A 16,869-nucleotide genomic window follows, 5' to 3' on the forward strand; every position below is an offset into this window, starting at 1 on the left:
TGTTTTTTCACCTTATGTACCTTGGGTGTAAAACTGCTGAAAAGAAAGGTTACTGTGTTGGGAAAATTGAAAAAAAAAAAAAAAACAAGGTCAAGCTTCACTCACGGAGCTACTGTTGTCTTTTTACTCCACAAAAATAAAAATGTCCTGCTGATAAGCACCGTGCACAAAGATGCTGTCATGAGTACCAGAGAGGACAGAAAACCACAAAGCGTCTTGGGCCATTTACTTTCTACATTTTTTCTGAGGTTGAATTGCCCCTCTACATAATGTATAACACTATCACTGTTAATAAGAGTAGTTTTCTTTTTAAATGGTTTAAATAGTAAAAACTAAGGACTAATATAATAGACAAAAATGTCTCTGATGAGATTTGAAGTTGATCTGTACATTTTTCCATAGTCACATAATAAGTATTCTGACTGTACAGTAAAGGGGGTTGGGTGGGAGTTATATTTGATTTAAAGGGCTATTTAGGTATTAAACAAAGAAACACAAAAAATACTTAAAAATAAAACTGTGTAACAATTTAATTATACAATTTTTTTCCTGCAGGTCACAGGTTCCTGCTTACTCACTCACTCATCGCCTATACTGTATCCTGTATACAGGGTCGCGCTAGGGGCACGAGGTAGACTTAGGGCACGAGGTGGGGAACACCCAGGACAGGGTGCCAATCCATCGCAGGGCACACACACATGCATACATACTACAGGCAATTTGGGACCGCCAATTACACTAATCTGCATTTCTTTGGACTGTGGGAGGAAACCTGAGCACCTGGAGGAAACCAACCAAGCATGGGGAGAACTCCATGCATACTGTAAATCGATCCTGTGCCCTGGAGGTGCAAGGCGACAGTGCTAACCACTAAGCCACCATGTTGCCATGTTTTTATTAATAAACAGGAAAATCCAAGGCCCTGGAAAAACTAGAAAACACTTAGAAAAAATGTAGAAATGCCATTTGCTGTTCCTTAACCTCAGTTCATACTGTACTGTAGCTTTAAATGTGTATGTGTGCTTATATTTTATCCAGTATGTGCAGTTCTGTACCTGTTTAGCTGGTAGTATATCCCAAAACTAAATATCCAAAATTAAATCACCACAAATATAACCAGGCCATAAAGAATGCCATTACACTTGCTCACATGCACTCTGTCCTAGAAATTTTAGATCTTTCCATTTCCACGCTGTTACCTTTAACTTTTTTTGCTGCATCTTGCAACTGTTGCATCCCATTCTGGAAGCCTTCCAAAAATAAACTAACCCAAATATTTGTATCTATTTAAGACAAATTATCGGTTTACTTCTAATAATGTATTTATACTCAGTTACATCCCTATTACAAGCAGGATATAAACATTATATAATGAGATGTCTGTGGCTCCCAGTGAGGCGAGGAAAATGTCCAATTTGAGGAAACCCTCCATCCAACACATTGCAGGAGTAATTAGCATGATAATTAACCGAGTCATGACTGTCATTATCGCTAACATCCTCAGCTGGTCAGCCCATCTTTGGTGACTTTTGGCACTGAGATAAAGACTTACACGGATACAGATAAATGCCCTCTGCTGTTTCTCACTATGTGTTCTTGTGCTAATAATTTACATTAATTAGATGCATCACACGCTAACAGCAAGACTGTAATCCTATTATTTTTCATCCGATAATGCAAATACAGGGACGAATTTAGGGGTTCAAATTCTATTATGAATATAAGTAAAATACCCGCAAACCATCTGTAGGTGACAGGAATGGCAAAAAAAAGAAGAAAATTAATACTTGGCCATTGAGGAGCGCCTAATGAGAACTTTAGATCCCTTTATATTTTATATTAGCACACGTATTCAGTTTCCCCTCCACATAAGCACTACTTTGAGTCAAGTGATGGTGCTCCAGCTAACAATCCCTTTTAAATGTCAGAAGCGCTAATAAAAAGGAGACATTTGTAAAACGGACCGATGTGGAATCGTCTGCAGAGCCCCACAGGATGGAAATTTATGAGTTTCTTGCAGGTCTCAGCTTCAGAGCCGGATTTTAATTACAATAAAACAAGTGCACTCACACATTACATATCTCTGAGTGGTAATGTATGTCCCCTTAGAATATAAGCAGTCAGAGTGAAACACAGCTACAAGGTCCCGATGAAAATGCCTGTTAATCTAGGCAACTTGGGATTTTACGGCTTAAATACAGATAATTGTGAGAACCGTAGCTGTGATAAGAATGTGCATACTCAAAAGCAGCATGGTTTTTGTCTTTAGGTCCGTCCGTTAAACCAAGTTCCAGATTATTTTTTCAGGAAGTATAAAATTAGTAACTTTACAAAACTCAACAGAGAAACTGAGTTGAATACAACATGCGCACAAGAAAAAAAAAAGACTTTTAATCTTTTTTTTGAGAAGAGGAGTTTATTGCATAGAAAGGATTAAAAGATTAATTTAAAAAAGATTAATCCCTCATAGGGAAGTGTGAAAGGAGAAAAATTAATCATTCATCAACTGATCTGTTGGACAAGAACCAATAAATATTCAGACACGGGAGTCAGAGGAAATTGGACATTATGGTCTCCGCAACTTCATTAGATCCTAACAGCTGCTTGGGTAATAACACTCTCCCCAATCTTCTCGCACAACATTTTCTCCTGTTACTCAGGTTTACTTCCCTGTCCAATAGTCAAATGGATTTTGGAGCTTTGTAAAGGAATTTGGGCATCTGTGTAGTCTCCCTGAGACCCTGAGGTCATTTGCAGTGTAATATCTTTTCCCAAGATCATTTCAATAGATCAATAGTTGACAACTCATTACAAAAAATAAATCATTAATTAATCACAACATTATATAAAGACACATTGTCTCTAAATGTGTTGTGCCACTGTATTCTGCCCCTTCGTACAAGTGGTTTATGGGTTTCAATCCCAGCTGTGTCACATGGCCCCTTTATGTTTCACTTGTCATTAATTAGAACAGAAACATATTTGGTAATTTGTTATATTAAAAGTGGTTTGATGAGATGGAAGTACACAACTAAATGTTATTTAAGGGGAATAAAAAAATAAATCGCATATATGATCTTCACACAAGTCCCTGTGCCATTTAATATACTCAGCTGACCTCATAGTTTGCGGCACATAATGTTGCTGAAACCTGACCTGACCAACAAAAGCAACATCAGATTATAATACTTTCCCCAAAGGCTTGTACAGTATGCATTAGGCATGATGGTGCACCATTTCATCCACCTCCCTTATTAGCTTGATGTGCCCATCACTATGGGATAGGATAAATCTGGACTCATTAGACATGACCTTTTTCCAATGCTCCACAACGCCATTTTTTCCAATTACCCTTGCTGATAAGGCTACACAGCTCCTAAGTCCCAATCACTTGAGTTCACTTTTCGTTGTGTGTGTGGAAATGCTCTTACCCATGGCCGTAGGGACTAAAAGCCAGTCTTTACATTTTGATCCCAAAAAAAGTCAATGCAGCCCTAAAACTAAATCTGTTTGACCATCCATGGAATGCGCTGGACAGATAGGTCTGATCCATGGATGGTCAAACAGATTTGGGACCCACTCCAGCCTACACCACCCAAAGGATCTGCTGCTAAAATCAAGACACATTCAAAGGTCTTGTGGAGTCAGATCCTGAGGAGCCAGATCTGCCCTAGTGGCAGGTGCAAGAGTATGTTCACACTACCCTAGCGTATGTTCACACAGTTTGGTTCTCTTGATTCAGACCAAATCATAAAATTATGGATTCGTTTTGGTTTGCTAGTATGAATTCCTGGTTTACGTGGTGTTAACACTGCCATTTTCAACGTCGGCCCAAAAGTCACAACAGAAGGCATGTGGATTTTAAATATGGTGGTATCTTTACCAGCTGGAAACACATGAAAGGTTCATAAAATGTAACATCATACATTGAAAATCATACCAGCATAGCGAATAAAATAGTCACCAATGTGCCTAATGTTTTTATTTCAGGACTAGCCTTTATCTACGCAGTCACCAGTAGTGACAATCCACAACTGAATAAATAAATAAATTAATTAATAAATACATTTTAAAAGGCAAGCAGCAATCTTTAAACCTTTGTTGAACTCTCCATATTTCATCAGACCGTCCAACTGTTGTACGTTACTGAGCATTCCGTAAGCACTCTTACGAAAAATTTAACAGGGCTAAATTAAATGTTACATTTAATGTCCATTGTTCATGCTCATTAAATGTAGCATTTTATTTTGCCGTGTTGTATTTATTAATTATATTAGGTATTTTATTTTTTTGTAAACGCCCATAGTGTGTGTACTGTATGTGTGTGTGCCCTGTGATGAATTGATGAATTCCACCACGTGCCCTAAGTCTCCGGGGATAGGCTCCAGGCTCCCGCGACCCTGTATACAGGATAAAGCAGTACAGACGATGAGTGAAATGTTCTGGTGACACACCAATGCATCATTAGGTTTTATGCCTGCTCGAGTGCGCACCAAATACTGTAAAACTCCACTTTCCATTCAAGTTATTAATATTAACTGCAGTCTTGAGTATTTATACTTAAAGTAATCTAAATGTAAAAGGTTTGCTAGCTTTAATCAGTTTACGGCATATATAGTTTCTGTAAACAGACCCATGTCTCTCGCAGCATTGTTGAAAATAGTTTTGCCTCTGGTTCAGTTGTTTTTATATGTGATTAGTGCTGACACTTCACCTGGGCCTCTGGGCTCAGTGTGATGTTGGTTTACATAATGAAGCTAGCCATGTCAATTCAGCTGCCCGTGAAGTCCTAGTGAGCGCAGCTGCATAGTCAGAAATAAAACATTCAGATTACTTAATATATGTTCTCATGTTTGATGTGATGTTGAAAGATGATGTTGTCTGACCTCCCAGTTGAGTTTTGATAAACTGCCAACCAGTCTACAGGTTTTCTTTAAAGGAGGCAGTCAAAATGACTGTCATCAATATTACATAATTATTCAAACAATGAATCACAGGACTGACCTGACAAACCTTTAAAATGTGACATCACTCATACTGTGCTGACGGCACACACTTTAAACAGCGTTCAGCTGGCAGAGATGGAGGGAGATTCTAAGTGTTGGAGCGACCAAGGTCGGTGTTCAAAGATGCAGCTTATGTGGCACAGCCCTCATTAATGCCCACCATGGCTAAGCCTCATGGCACTATGACAGCTGTCTCAGGTTCAGGTTGATTAAATACCCTTTTTCACAGAGTGCCACCCTGCTGTCTAGCCTGCCAAGAGAAGAGGGAAAACACAATAAAAACCATCCAGATTTGTGAAAAATAGTAACCTTGGCTTATAAATGAATTACCCTTAGAACTATAATTGGTATGATTTAGTTAGCAAACTGTCAATAATAGGTACACTATGAACCAATAAAGGAATTTAATACACTTCAGTTGGTATACTGCATTTGTATGGCATCTTCCTCATTCTTTAATATCTTGCCATACCATAGTCTCCCTGAAAATAACTAAACATTAAATGTACCATATAGCTCATTATGAGCAATGCATATTGCATATCTAATACTTATATTTTCATGTCTCTCATTTTTAAACATTAAACAACGCTACAAATGAACCAGACTGTGGTTACACTAAATATCATCACAGCTGAAATTCACCTCCCTGTGGCAAAATTACATATTTATGTAGAGTATTAACTTGTCAAATGAATGACTAATTTCTCTGTGGTTCTCTTTCTTTGTCCAACTGTTCTGCTGTTCTGTGCTTGTCCGTCCATGTGACAAAAGCATGCCTTCTGGGCTTGCCGGTCCCAGTTGTAGGCATTCCCCTATATTCAAGTGTTTTTTATGCTTTCTTTTTCTTTGCAACATAAAAAAAGCACTTTGTATTATATTAGATTGCCTGAGAGCAGTTATAGAAAAAGATTTAACCACCTGAGATCTGGACTTTACAGTTGTGTACATTGTAAATTCTTCTTACTGTTTATTTTTATAAGCACCAAAATATCAACTTAATCAATGCATTCAAACAAAGGGAAGTTTGGCAAGAGAATTATACCTAACCCTCCTTATATGAGAATCATACAAGGATATATAGACATATATATATATATATATATATATATATATATATATATATATATATATATATATATAGAGAGAGAGAGAGAGAGAGAGAGAGATTACGTTGGGAAAAAATGTAATTTGCTCTCATGGAGGCCTATCAATATGTACATTGTATTTATGCACCTTATGGGAAAGATGAAAATGTGTACGCTAACTAGGATGAACACTAGGCTAGTGTATAGGGACTCAAATATGTCAGGTTAAAAGGAACTAACTGTCCTGTAGTTACTGCAAAACTACTAGTCCCCTGAATATTAATCACAGACTATATACTATCTTCAAAATATCCTGACACTAAAGTATAGTACTGCAGATACAATCTGTGTTAGTTTACTGGCAACTGCAAAAAACCTAGTACTATAGTTAGTTTCATGCAAGTAATACTGTAAAATATACAGTAGACTACAACAGCACAAGGAAATTTAAATATATGTATCATTCCTCCTAACATCCTAATTGTTGCTGTTAGTCTTTTGGCTGGTCCAGTCAGGGGGTAACCCACCACAAGGAACCATCCGATCCACACACAACTCGTTACGGGTATTACACCAGATGCCCTTCCTGACACAACCCTCACATTTTTATCCATGCTGGGATTTACGCATTGGGTGGGAATTGAACCCGGCCTTCCACACAGAAGGCGAGAAAAACGACCACTGAGTCGCCAATGACCCTCACAGTCGTTCTAATAATCGTTAATTACACCAACTCTCAGGTGCCATTTGCCAGCTTAACGCTAGTGATGGTGGAGCCAAATAACTGATTTAATTAAGAAACAAATCATAATTTGTTAATAATGAATGTTTGTAGAATTGTTATACAGTATTATAGCAATATCACGCTCAAGGTCACACATTATATTTCTTAAGTAAAATCCACATTGTACAATTTCCTTCCTAAACTGGTTTTGGCTATTTCCCAGTCAACTGCCAGTTCATATAGCATATACTAAGTGTGGAGAGTGAAGACTAACACATGCTTGACACATGATCTATCTTTTCTAACTTCTGCTCATGATGCATCACCAGGCAGCTTAACACAGTCTGAGGAAAGTGTCTAACTGTCCTTGTCCAGTTTCATGAGCCCAGAGAGGCCCAGGATTAGCTAATGTCACTGTGATTTACTGTACAGAAGAGAAGGTATGCCATCCCTTCCACTGAGGAAACATGGGTAATATAAAAAACCTGACATGGGACATAAATTAGGAGTGAAAACCTTATTTTTTTCGTATAGGAATTCAGGTACTTGGTAAAGAACACATGCATCCGCATTAGAGCAAAGACATATTTCAAGGCAGTGATGACATTCAAAATAAATTATCAAAAGGCACTGCATCAGATTTATCAGTTTCGTTCATTTGAAAAATGCCAGTAAATCTTCCTGATGAAATCATCCATCTTGTGATGTTGCTTCATTCGATAGCAGATAAACTGTATTTATCTTATGTATTATTTATCTTATTATAAATGTATTCACACTATCTGTTTAAAGCATCACAGGAGGAGTTTTTATGTGTATTGTCCGATAGTCTGTATGTTTTCGTCTGTGTAAATTTCGAGCAAACACTGTACTTCAGCATTACTTCACAGAGATGCTTTAGCAGCCACGTTTATTTGTGTACGGAGTCAAACAGTAATGACATCACTTCCTCTTATGAGCACGAGCGCGTACTTATGCCCCGCCTTCCGTGCTCGGGGACGCATGAATCGTTCCCGAGAACACCTCTGCAATAGTGATGGGGAAGTTTGAATCATTTTAGTGACTCGGTTCTTTGAATCTCGTTCATTTAAATGAACGAATCTTTTTAAAAACCATTTAGTTCTTTTCATTTTGTTCTTTTGATCAGGAATAAACTAAAACGTTGCTTTTCAATCAAAAGACCCCGAATACATCTACATATACACATTTTGGCTATAGTTTCAGTAATGAAAATATTACAATGCTAAGGATATATAATAAACAGAATGAGCAGCTCACCTCTCATATCTTCCAGTCTGAGTCGTTCGTTCTTTTGAGTCTATTGCACCGCACAGCGTCTATGGGAGTCACGTGACAAAAGAACGAACGACTCGGAGTAGAAGAGTCATTGAGAAAGAATCGCTCATTGTCCTGTACATAACCTACGGAGATTTTGCGATGATTTGTGCATGCGCGCAGCGGCCCTGGGGTCCGTTCTTCGTACGTCGCTAACTCAGTTAGCTGGATTTGATTGTTGTGGATTTGTCCTGATCTTGGATTGTTTCGTTCTTCGATGCGCTTCTAGCATTTGTTGTCATAGCAACATATCCGTAAGCTTGAACCTGCTCGGGAGCAGGTTTATTTCATGTAAACAGGATTTAGCCTGCGCTCCTGCCAGGTTATGATTGGTTGAAATGGCGAGGTCACATCTGATTGGTTAAAGAGCATGACTGACTCACGTGGAAAAAGAAAAGTATATGCCCCCTGCCATGGACTCCCCCCCACTCACACACACACACACACACACACACATAATCGCTATCAAATATTATATATGAACATAAATTTATAGGTTTAGTATTATCAAATATGATATTACTTTTATAATAAACCCTAGGCATGAGACAGCCGTCGAGACCATTATTACAAACTCTTGTATAATGTTTATTTTGTAACATTTATTTTTCAGGGGTTTGTCATAAAAATATGCTAATAAATATTTATATATATATATATATAAAAAATTAATATTTTATAATGATAAATTGGATGAAACTAGTTTTATTATAAAATAAACAATATAAAAGTATACATAATATTTCTATTTTTCATATACAACATATTTATTTTCATATTGCTTATTTTATTTTATTGTCTCATGTAATTTGTAAACCATTAACCTATGAATTTCTGTTCTAATATAATATTTGATAGCGATTATGTGTGTGTGTGTGGGGGGGTGGGGGGGCAATCCATGGCAGGGGGGCATTTCAGCGCATAACACGTGTTACAAAAAAAAGTTGAGGCGCTCTTTTTCCATTTCGTCAACCAATCAAAAGGCTTGTGATCAGTGTTTCTACTGTCGATGCATATCCCCTTTTGAACCAATGCACGAGCGCGCAATAATCTTAGACAACTCAGTCCAGCTATACTAATCATCAACAACAGGTGTGCTCAAAGAACCGACTTAGCCGGATCGTAATTAGCACGATGATCTCATCTTAGATGTGTCAATTTATCTCGGATGTGTCAAGCGACGTACGAAGAATGGACCTCTGAAGTGCAAAACAAATTAACAAAACTGAAAACAAAATAACAAAACCAAAAACAAATTAACAAAACGAAAAACAAAATAACTCATATCTGACTGGCCGAGAAGTCCTATACAAATTAACAAAACGGAAAACTAATTAAAAAACAAATAACAAAACCCAAACTATTTTTTTGGAGGGGGGAGGGAGTTTTGTTGTTGTTATTTTGTTTTCGGATTTGTTAATTTGGTTTTGAATTTGTTAATTTCTTTTCCGTTTTGTTGATTTGTATTGCACTTCTCGGCCAGTCCTATACAAACCGGAAAAGGTAGGTATAGATTGCGAATGAAATGCTTACCACTGATTGGACGAGACATCTGTCACTCAAGATATACAGGAAGTACTGTAGTAGCGGTAGATTTGTATGTGTATGAATGTGCAAACATTATTGTGGTTTCAAATATGGCCCTGAAGTCAGTTTTGTTAATTTTTTTGCACTTTACGGCCATCATAGTTTAAAGTGGAGCAGAACACACAAGAAACAAAGATAAAGAAACAAGTTCCTACTTCCTGTATATCTTGAGTGACAGATGTCTCGTCCAATCAGTGGTAAGCATTTCATTCGCTAACTATACCTACCTTTTCCGGTTTGTATCGGACTGGTCGAGAAGTGCAATACAAATCAACAAAACGGAAAACAAATTAACAAATTCAAAACCAAATTAACAAATCCGAAAACAAAATAACAAAAACAAAACAACAAAACTCCCCCCTTCCAAAAAAATAGTTTTGGGTTTTGTTATTTGGTTTTTAATTTGTTTTCCGTTTTGTTAATTTGTATTGCACTTCTCGGCCAGTCAAATATTAGTTATTTTGTTTTCAGTTTTGTTAATTTGTTTTGCACTTCAGGTCCACCGTAGTGCAGAGTAGAAAATGAACCAATCACTCACCGAGACTACTCGTTCTCCTGAGTCAAGTTAAAGATTTGTTTAAAAAGTATGAATCGTTCATGAACGACCCACCACTACTCTGCAATCGGTCCAGGGATTCATTTCTGAGCTTGGAACGATTGCATGCTCACAGACACAAACTAAATGGTCCAAGTGTGCCCAGTGAGAAAACGCGCTTAGTTCTTAGACCATCCTGTTATTACCACAGGCTAAAAAACTATTTTATCCTGGGGATATTTAGCTCAATTACTAAGCTGATGAGGGCAATTACCATCTGGCATCATTGCCAAGTTTAATCTCCTGCTTATCTGAAGGCAAAGTGAGAAATCTCACCTGTTAATTCTTAAAAGTATGCAACATATGAAGCAGATAGTGTTCTTGAAGAAACTGTTAGGTTACACAAGTTGTCGATTGTGATTCATTTTTAGTGAGGAAACATTAGAAGATCAGGACTGTATGCTGCCTGTTGGATCTAATCAGAGCAAGTGTCCATAGGGCTGCTCTAAAATGAGAATGAAATCAAAGCACATTCTCTATTGCCAGGCAATCATGAATTGATGCATTACTCACGCCACCGGCTTGCCTGACAGGAAATAAATCAATGATAGTAATAATTTTTGAGAAGCAGGCACTGGGGATGTGAGTGGAGAAGATGGGACAGTGTAAATGCACAGCATTATAAGTGAAGGACATTGCCTAGTAATGCGGACACTCTACGCATTTTTACATCCATCATTTGCTTACTGGGGCCACACGGTGGTGAAGTGATTAGCACTGCGGCCTTGCACCTTCAGGGTCTCACAGTCCAAATATAGTACATGCAGATTAGGCTAATAGGTGTTCCCAAAAAATGGGACTCTCTGTAGTGTTTGGATGAGTGTGCGAGTGTTGGTGTGTTTGGGTTGTTATCCAGGGTGTATCCGAAAAATTGTGCCCGAAATCTCCTTGTATAGGCTCCGGGCTTCCCGCGACACCTTACAGTATAAGTGGTAGAAAAATATGAAAGAATAAATGAATTTGTTTACAGACTGTCTGTGTAACTTTTTGTTAGGTTTATGATCTTCTGAATTGCCCCTTCAGCTTTGTTTGCCCAATTTTCCCCTTACTGTTCTGCTTCACATTCTTTTGCATTTTCATCTGGAGAAAACTTAATAGATTTGCTCTGCAATCTTTCTCCTGTTTTCACTCTGGCCAAACTGCAGCAGACTGTAACTTTTCTGATGCTTTAAACAGAGCAATTTCTCTTTGCATATTCTATTATCTAAGAGCACTGACCTATTACAGATGAATTTTCACATCATCAGCGTTTAGGTCACACTTCAAGTTCAGGTCTTCAGGACAGCCATTTTAATGGAAAGACTTTGAGTGAAAGAAATTGTTAAGTTCAGTAGCTGCTCTATACTGATTAGCATTGCTGTGGATGCTAAGCCTTTTCCTGGATCACTGGGTGTGAGAGGACTATGCCCTGAATGGAACATCACGGCAATACTCACACACATTTGCAACGAGGGGCAATTTATAGTCATCAATCCACCTTCTGGCATTTTGAGAGACTCCTCACAGACAGTAACTCAAGCACAAAATCAAACCTGGAACTCTGGAAGAGTAAGGCAGAAATGCTGTCCCCTAGTGAACTACGGTACTTTTTAGAAATCACAGTTTTAAAGATAAAAATGATCAAAGCAGTAGTGATGCAATTATATTGTTCAATCAAAGCAATACTTCTAGAATAAATGCAATAATGTATCAAATACTTTCTTTTATGTTCAAACAAAACATACAATTTACAATCACTTTAGGATCTTGAATTAATTATTTAAATGAATCCTTACAGATTAAAATGGCAAAGAGAATAATTAACATCATTGAAATGTACTAAGTATGAGTACAGATCCAATGCAATTGCTATTTTAACCGACTCTTCTAATATGCCCTTAAAGTGTTTTATATTTAGGCCAAAGATCAGTCAGTGAGAAAAGCTTTGTGATTTTTAGAGCATTGAAAGGGGTCATTGCATACCGGGTGGAATAAACCAGAACATCTCTCATTTCCAGTTACATGAGCAGGCTTAGCCTACTTTCACAATGCTTCAAACATTTTCTTTGAAGGACACCAGACCATGAAAGCTAAACTGCATTATGTGCAGTGCTGTGAAACATTATGGAAATGGTGACATGGTAGAAGTTCGGTTGTAGTTTTAGGTAAATGAAAATGACCTCTTGTCATGTGCAAATAAGATTGAAAACAAGACTGGGTTAAACAACTACATTCAGCTTTCTACAAGCAGCTTTAGAATTAATAGTGTTTTTTTTATGTACAGAGGAGCCAAAAAATGTATACACATTTCAACAGTTGTTATAAAACTATAAAAAAGTATGGCAGAAATGTGTAGTATTAAGTTTTATCTGAAGATGTCCGTAGTCACACCATTAATGATGCTATCATGTGACCGTCAGACTGCATTAGCTATAGTATTATTCTATCTATCTATCATTTCTGATATTATTGATTGCCAAAACTTGTGACATGACATTGATACTGTTCATCAGTCTATGTGACAGTTCATGCCTGAATGCTTATCCTAATGGTCAAATCTCTTTTTTCAGGATGATGGCTCCAACTTCCTGCAGCTGGGTGCTTCCATTGAGCAGCAGATCAATGGCATGTTTAAAGTGATGGAGGAGTACAACTGGGACAGTTTTGCAGTGGTGACCAGCCAGTACCCTGGTTATGAGAACTTTGTGGATTACATCCGCTCCTTCACAGACACCTCCTATTTTCTGTGGGAGCTACAGAATGTACTGACGTTTGATATGTCAGCTGATAGCGTGAATGACCTGCGCGCACAACGTCTCCTACAGCAGGTCGATGCTCAGGTTCTGTTGGTCTACTGCTCATATGAAGAGGCACAGTATCTGTTCACCATGGCAAGAGAAGTGGGCCTGGTTGGACCTGGCTACATTTGGATTGTCCCCAGCCTGGCAGTGGGTAACCCCAACCTGCCACCACCTGACAGCTTCCCGGTTGGCCTAATCAGCATCATCACAGACCGGTGGAAGATGAGTCTAAGGAACAGGGTGAGGGACGGTGTAGCCATCATAGTGAAAGCGGTGGAGAGTTTCCGTAAGCAGAGAGGCTTTATACCTGATGGACATGCTGACTGCCAGTCCAGTCGAGTGAAGCCAGAGAACAATGACACGCTCTTCAGGTGAGTCAGGAGAGGGAGGGACTGAGTGGTAATAAGAGGAAAAGGATAAATAGAGGATGTTGCTGTAGCCCTTTAAGTGCAAACCAAAAAATAACTAACAAACCAAAAAAAGTAAAAGACACTGCAAGAACAAAATAAACCCAAAAGCTGGAGGATTTTTTTTTTTTACAACTTCAGAGCGTATTAATTAATAAGGCCATGGGAATGCTGAAAAGAAGGAAAAAAAAGATTACCTCTCACTGTCCTATCACACAGTAAATAATTTCACAATCAGTTTTTACTAGGTTGGTAAGGTAAGAAAAAAATCCAATTCAAAGTCTAGTTCTTTCCCTTTTGTTATAGTCAAATTAACAGTAATAAGAATATAAAGTTCATTAAGTACCTACGTTCTTTTTTTCCCCCTTTTTTTTGAGTAAATATTGATTTATTTTGTGATTTTAGTCTCCTGTTGCATTACGTAGTTTTTAAACATCTAATGTCTATGTTATAAATTTTAATTAGATTGGATACATTTTTATATATTTGAAATTTGTTAATAAAAACACTGCCACAACAATTTTTCAGTCTTTTCCTGCCATTAGTAAACACATTTCTTAAGCTTTTATTAGATTTCCTTCGGGTTTACAAAGCACATTGTGGGGGCCAGTTCATATGTTAATATGATTCCTCATGCTTCCAGAACCACTCTTTCACAATTTGTGTCCTGGAATATGCCTGAGGGAAGAAAAAAAAAAATCCATGGATGTACAGTAACAACCTTGTCATTCAGTACATTCAGGTCGACGTCATTTTATTGCGTCGTAATGTTGCCCCGAGAAGCTTGTACAGTGGCATGATGGATTCATCAGACCTCATAAACTTTTTCCATTGTTCCAAATGCTAATCTTTATGCTCCCTAGCAAACTGACTAATCTAACTGACAAGTTTTTTCTCTCAGTCCTTGTGGCATTGTATACAGTAAGTGTGGAAATACTCTTAATTTACTATTAAACATTGCTGTGATTTCTCTTTTTATGATTTAATTTCACTATTGTATAAGTTGAGAGTGGCACCATCATCCTCCAAGGTTTTAATAATGTATGAGAGGCTCCTTAACCCAATTTCAGTCATTTTAAAACGTTCTTAGTTGTTGTCCTTGCTTGATAAGCGCCAATAATTTGACCCTTTTGAATAAGCAACAATTCTTCTTGCCAGGCAGTATTTGATTCTAATAGTTGTAATAAAAGACATTTTGGAATTAAGCCCCGTTTATTTGTTCCTGTTTATGTAACAGTATTATAACAGTAAAGTGCAACATCGGTTTTAGGGCACACATAGCAAATCCTATTTGGTCAAAAAAAAAAAAAAAATCTTAATAAGCTAGAGAGAAGCTGAGCTTCGGGGCAGAGACTGAGAGAATGTAGAGTTTGCGATAAGTCAAGGTCATTGTAGGGAAACTGAACACACTCAGCAGTGACATGAGTCTACGGGACTCTATATCGAGTAACATATGTAGCTTTACTGCTCAGTATCAGTCAGGTCCAATTTCTCATCGTACTTTAATAATGTATTTAATACATAATCACTATGTATAACTAGCCATTAAATCATCTTTAGAAAGAAATAAAAAATCAACCTATTGCAAATGCTTTGATTTCTATTAAGCTTTGGTTTCACTTGATGGATTTCTTGTACAGAATTGCTTTATCAGAGAAACATATATAAAAATATTAAGATCTAGATATTTTTTTTTAAACTATGTTTTATTGAAATTAATAAACTAGTATGCAGTAAACCACATTATTTACTCACAGGCCATGAGCTAAATGATTTTAATTGCTTTTCACACAGATGACACATAAGCATTCATACTGGATGATGTCACTCTGTGTGTGTGTGTGTGTGTGTGCCCAGCTTGTCCAGTACCCTTTAAATCCCATCCTTGTTGCAGTGGGTTTTTTTAAGTACTGTGACAAATGTTTGATCTTGATTCATTTAAATTTAAAACCTTCACAAAAAGACAAAAATAATTAAAAATAAATATGGATAGCAAACATGATGTTTAAAATTGTGCTTTAATGTTTTGTTTGTTTGCTCTTTTATCATGCACCCTATTGATGATTTTGCCTGTGCTCTACTAGACAACACAGGGATTTCAGTTTGGCCATAATTTGGCTGAAATTTTTCCTTTTCCTTATGGTAATTTGTACGTTTAAAAAAAATCTTTTTTATACAGTATGAAGCAGAATTTTAACATTATAGGTTTCTGTATAAAAACAAAATCATTAGTGTTGCCTGTGTTATAAAAGAGTTTTAGTCACACAAGTAATAATTTTCATTACATTTCTGTGAGAACATAATGGTGTAAGGTATCGCTGGTTTTATATGGATTTATATGTTATTATTAATGGTCCTAAAGGTCTAAAGAGTTTCTGTGTGGATTGATTATTTGGTAAGCTTAATCACCTGAACTATCTACTGTATCTAGCTAGCTTTATTTAATCCACAAGGGGACACTTAGTCGGTCATCCATTCATGATAATGAACAATGCAGACAATAAAACAATACTAAAACATGTACGGTGGAACCTTAGATTGCAAGTAACTTGGTCTGTGAGTGTTTTAACTTGATAAATGAGTAAAGTTTTGAAATATGAGTAGAAAGCAATATTCGCTTTGTCTGCCGACAGTCACATGATCACAACTGAGCCAATGGTTCTTCTCTCTTGCACTGCAGGATTGTGGCTGGTTCATCTCCCCTTGCTCTGTCTCAGTGTGCGTGCATACTGTAATTTGTATACCCTACATCCAAGTGCGCATGTACTGTTTACTATAACATTAAATGTTGTGTCCAAATGTAGTGACTACTTAAATAAATGTACTGCAACATCAGCCCCTGTGAAGAACAGAAGGTTAATGAGGCTGTAGCAGTCACATTTCCGCAAAATCCTCAAAAGGAGGCAAACGCAAGCGTCATTAGAGAGGTTCCTTGTTAAAGATTCCAGTTTGCCGATAGAGACTCTTAGTCAGAGAGCAGTGCTTCTGTTAGTGTGTGTGTGTGTGTGTGTGTGTCTGTATGCGCGTGTGTGAAAGTCACTCCACACAGTAGCCCCCTTCCTCCTTTCCTCTCTTATCTTAAAATTGTAAAGGCAGGTTAATTTGTTTTTGCTTTATATTTCGTATTAATTAGTTTTATATGAATATTTTTGGATTATAGAATGAATAATCAGAGTTTTCATTATTTCTCATGGGAAAATTTGCTTTTATATACAAAAAAAAAAAAAAAAACACGGATAAGAAGCACGGTTTCCGGAAATAAATTCAAGGTTTAACTGTACAGGATAAAATATACAACAAGTGGAACACTGGGACAGTTAATTACTTAATATCTGTCAAGTCTGACA

General features: G+C 37.2%; 1 protein-coding gene across 1 annotated transcript in view; it reads left to right on the forward strand.

Annotated features, from left to right (window-relative positions):
* The window catches only part of grin2ca (glutamate receptor, ionotropic, N-methyl D-aspartate 2Ca), a 66,936-nt gene that overhangs the window by 24,811 nt on the left and 25,256 nt on the right, over positions 1-16,869 (forward strand). The window contains exon 3 of the mRNA XM_053515358.1: positions 12,885-13,486. Within this exon, the coding sequence (XP_053371333.1) occupies positions 12,885-13,486 (602 nt within the window). The remainder of the gene's footprint in view (positions 1-12,884; positions 13,487-16,869) is intronic.

Source organism: Clarias gariepinus, chromosome 16, assembly GCF_024256425.1.
Source record: "Clarias gariepinus isolate MV-2021 ecotype Netherlands chromosome 16, CGAR_prim_01v2, whole genome shotgun sequence".
Taxonomy (NCBI): domain Eukaryota; kingdom Metazoa; phylum Chordata; class Actinopteri; order Siluriformes; family Clariidae; genus Clarias; species Clarias gariepinus.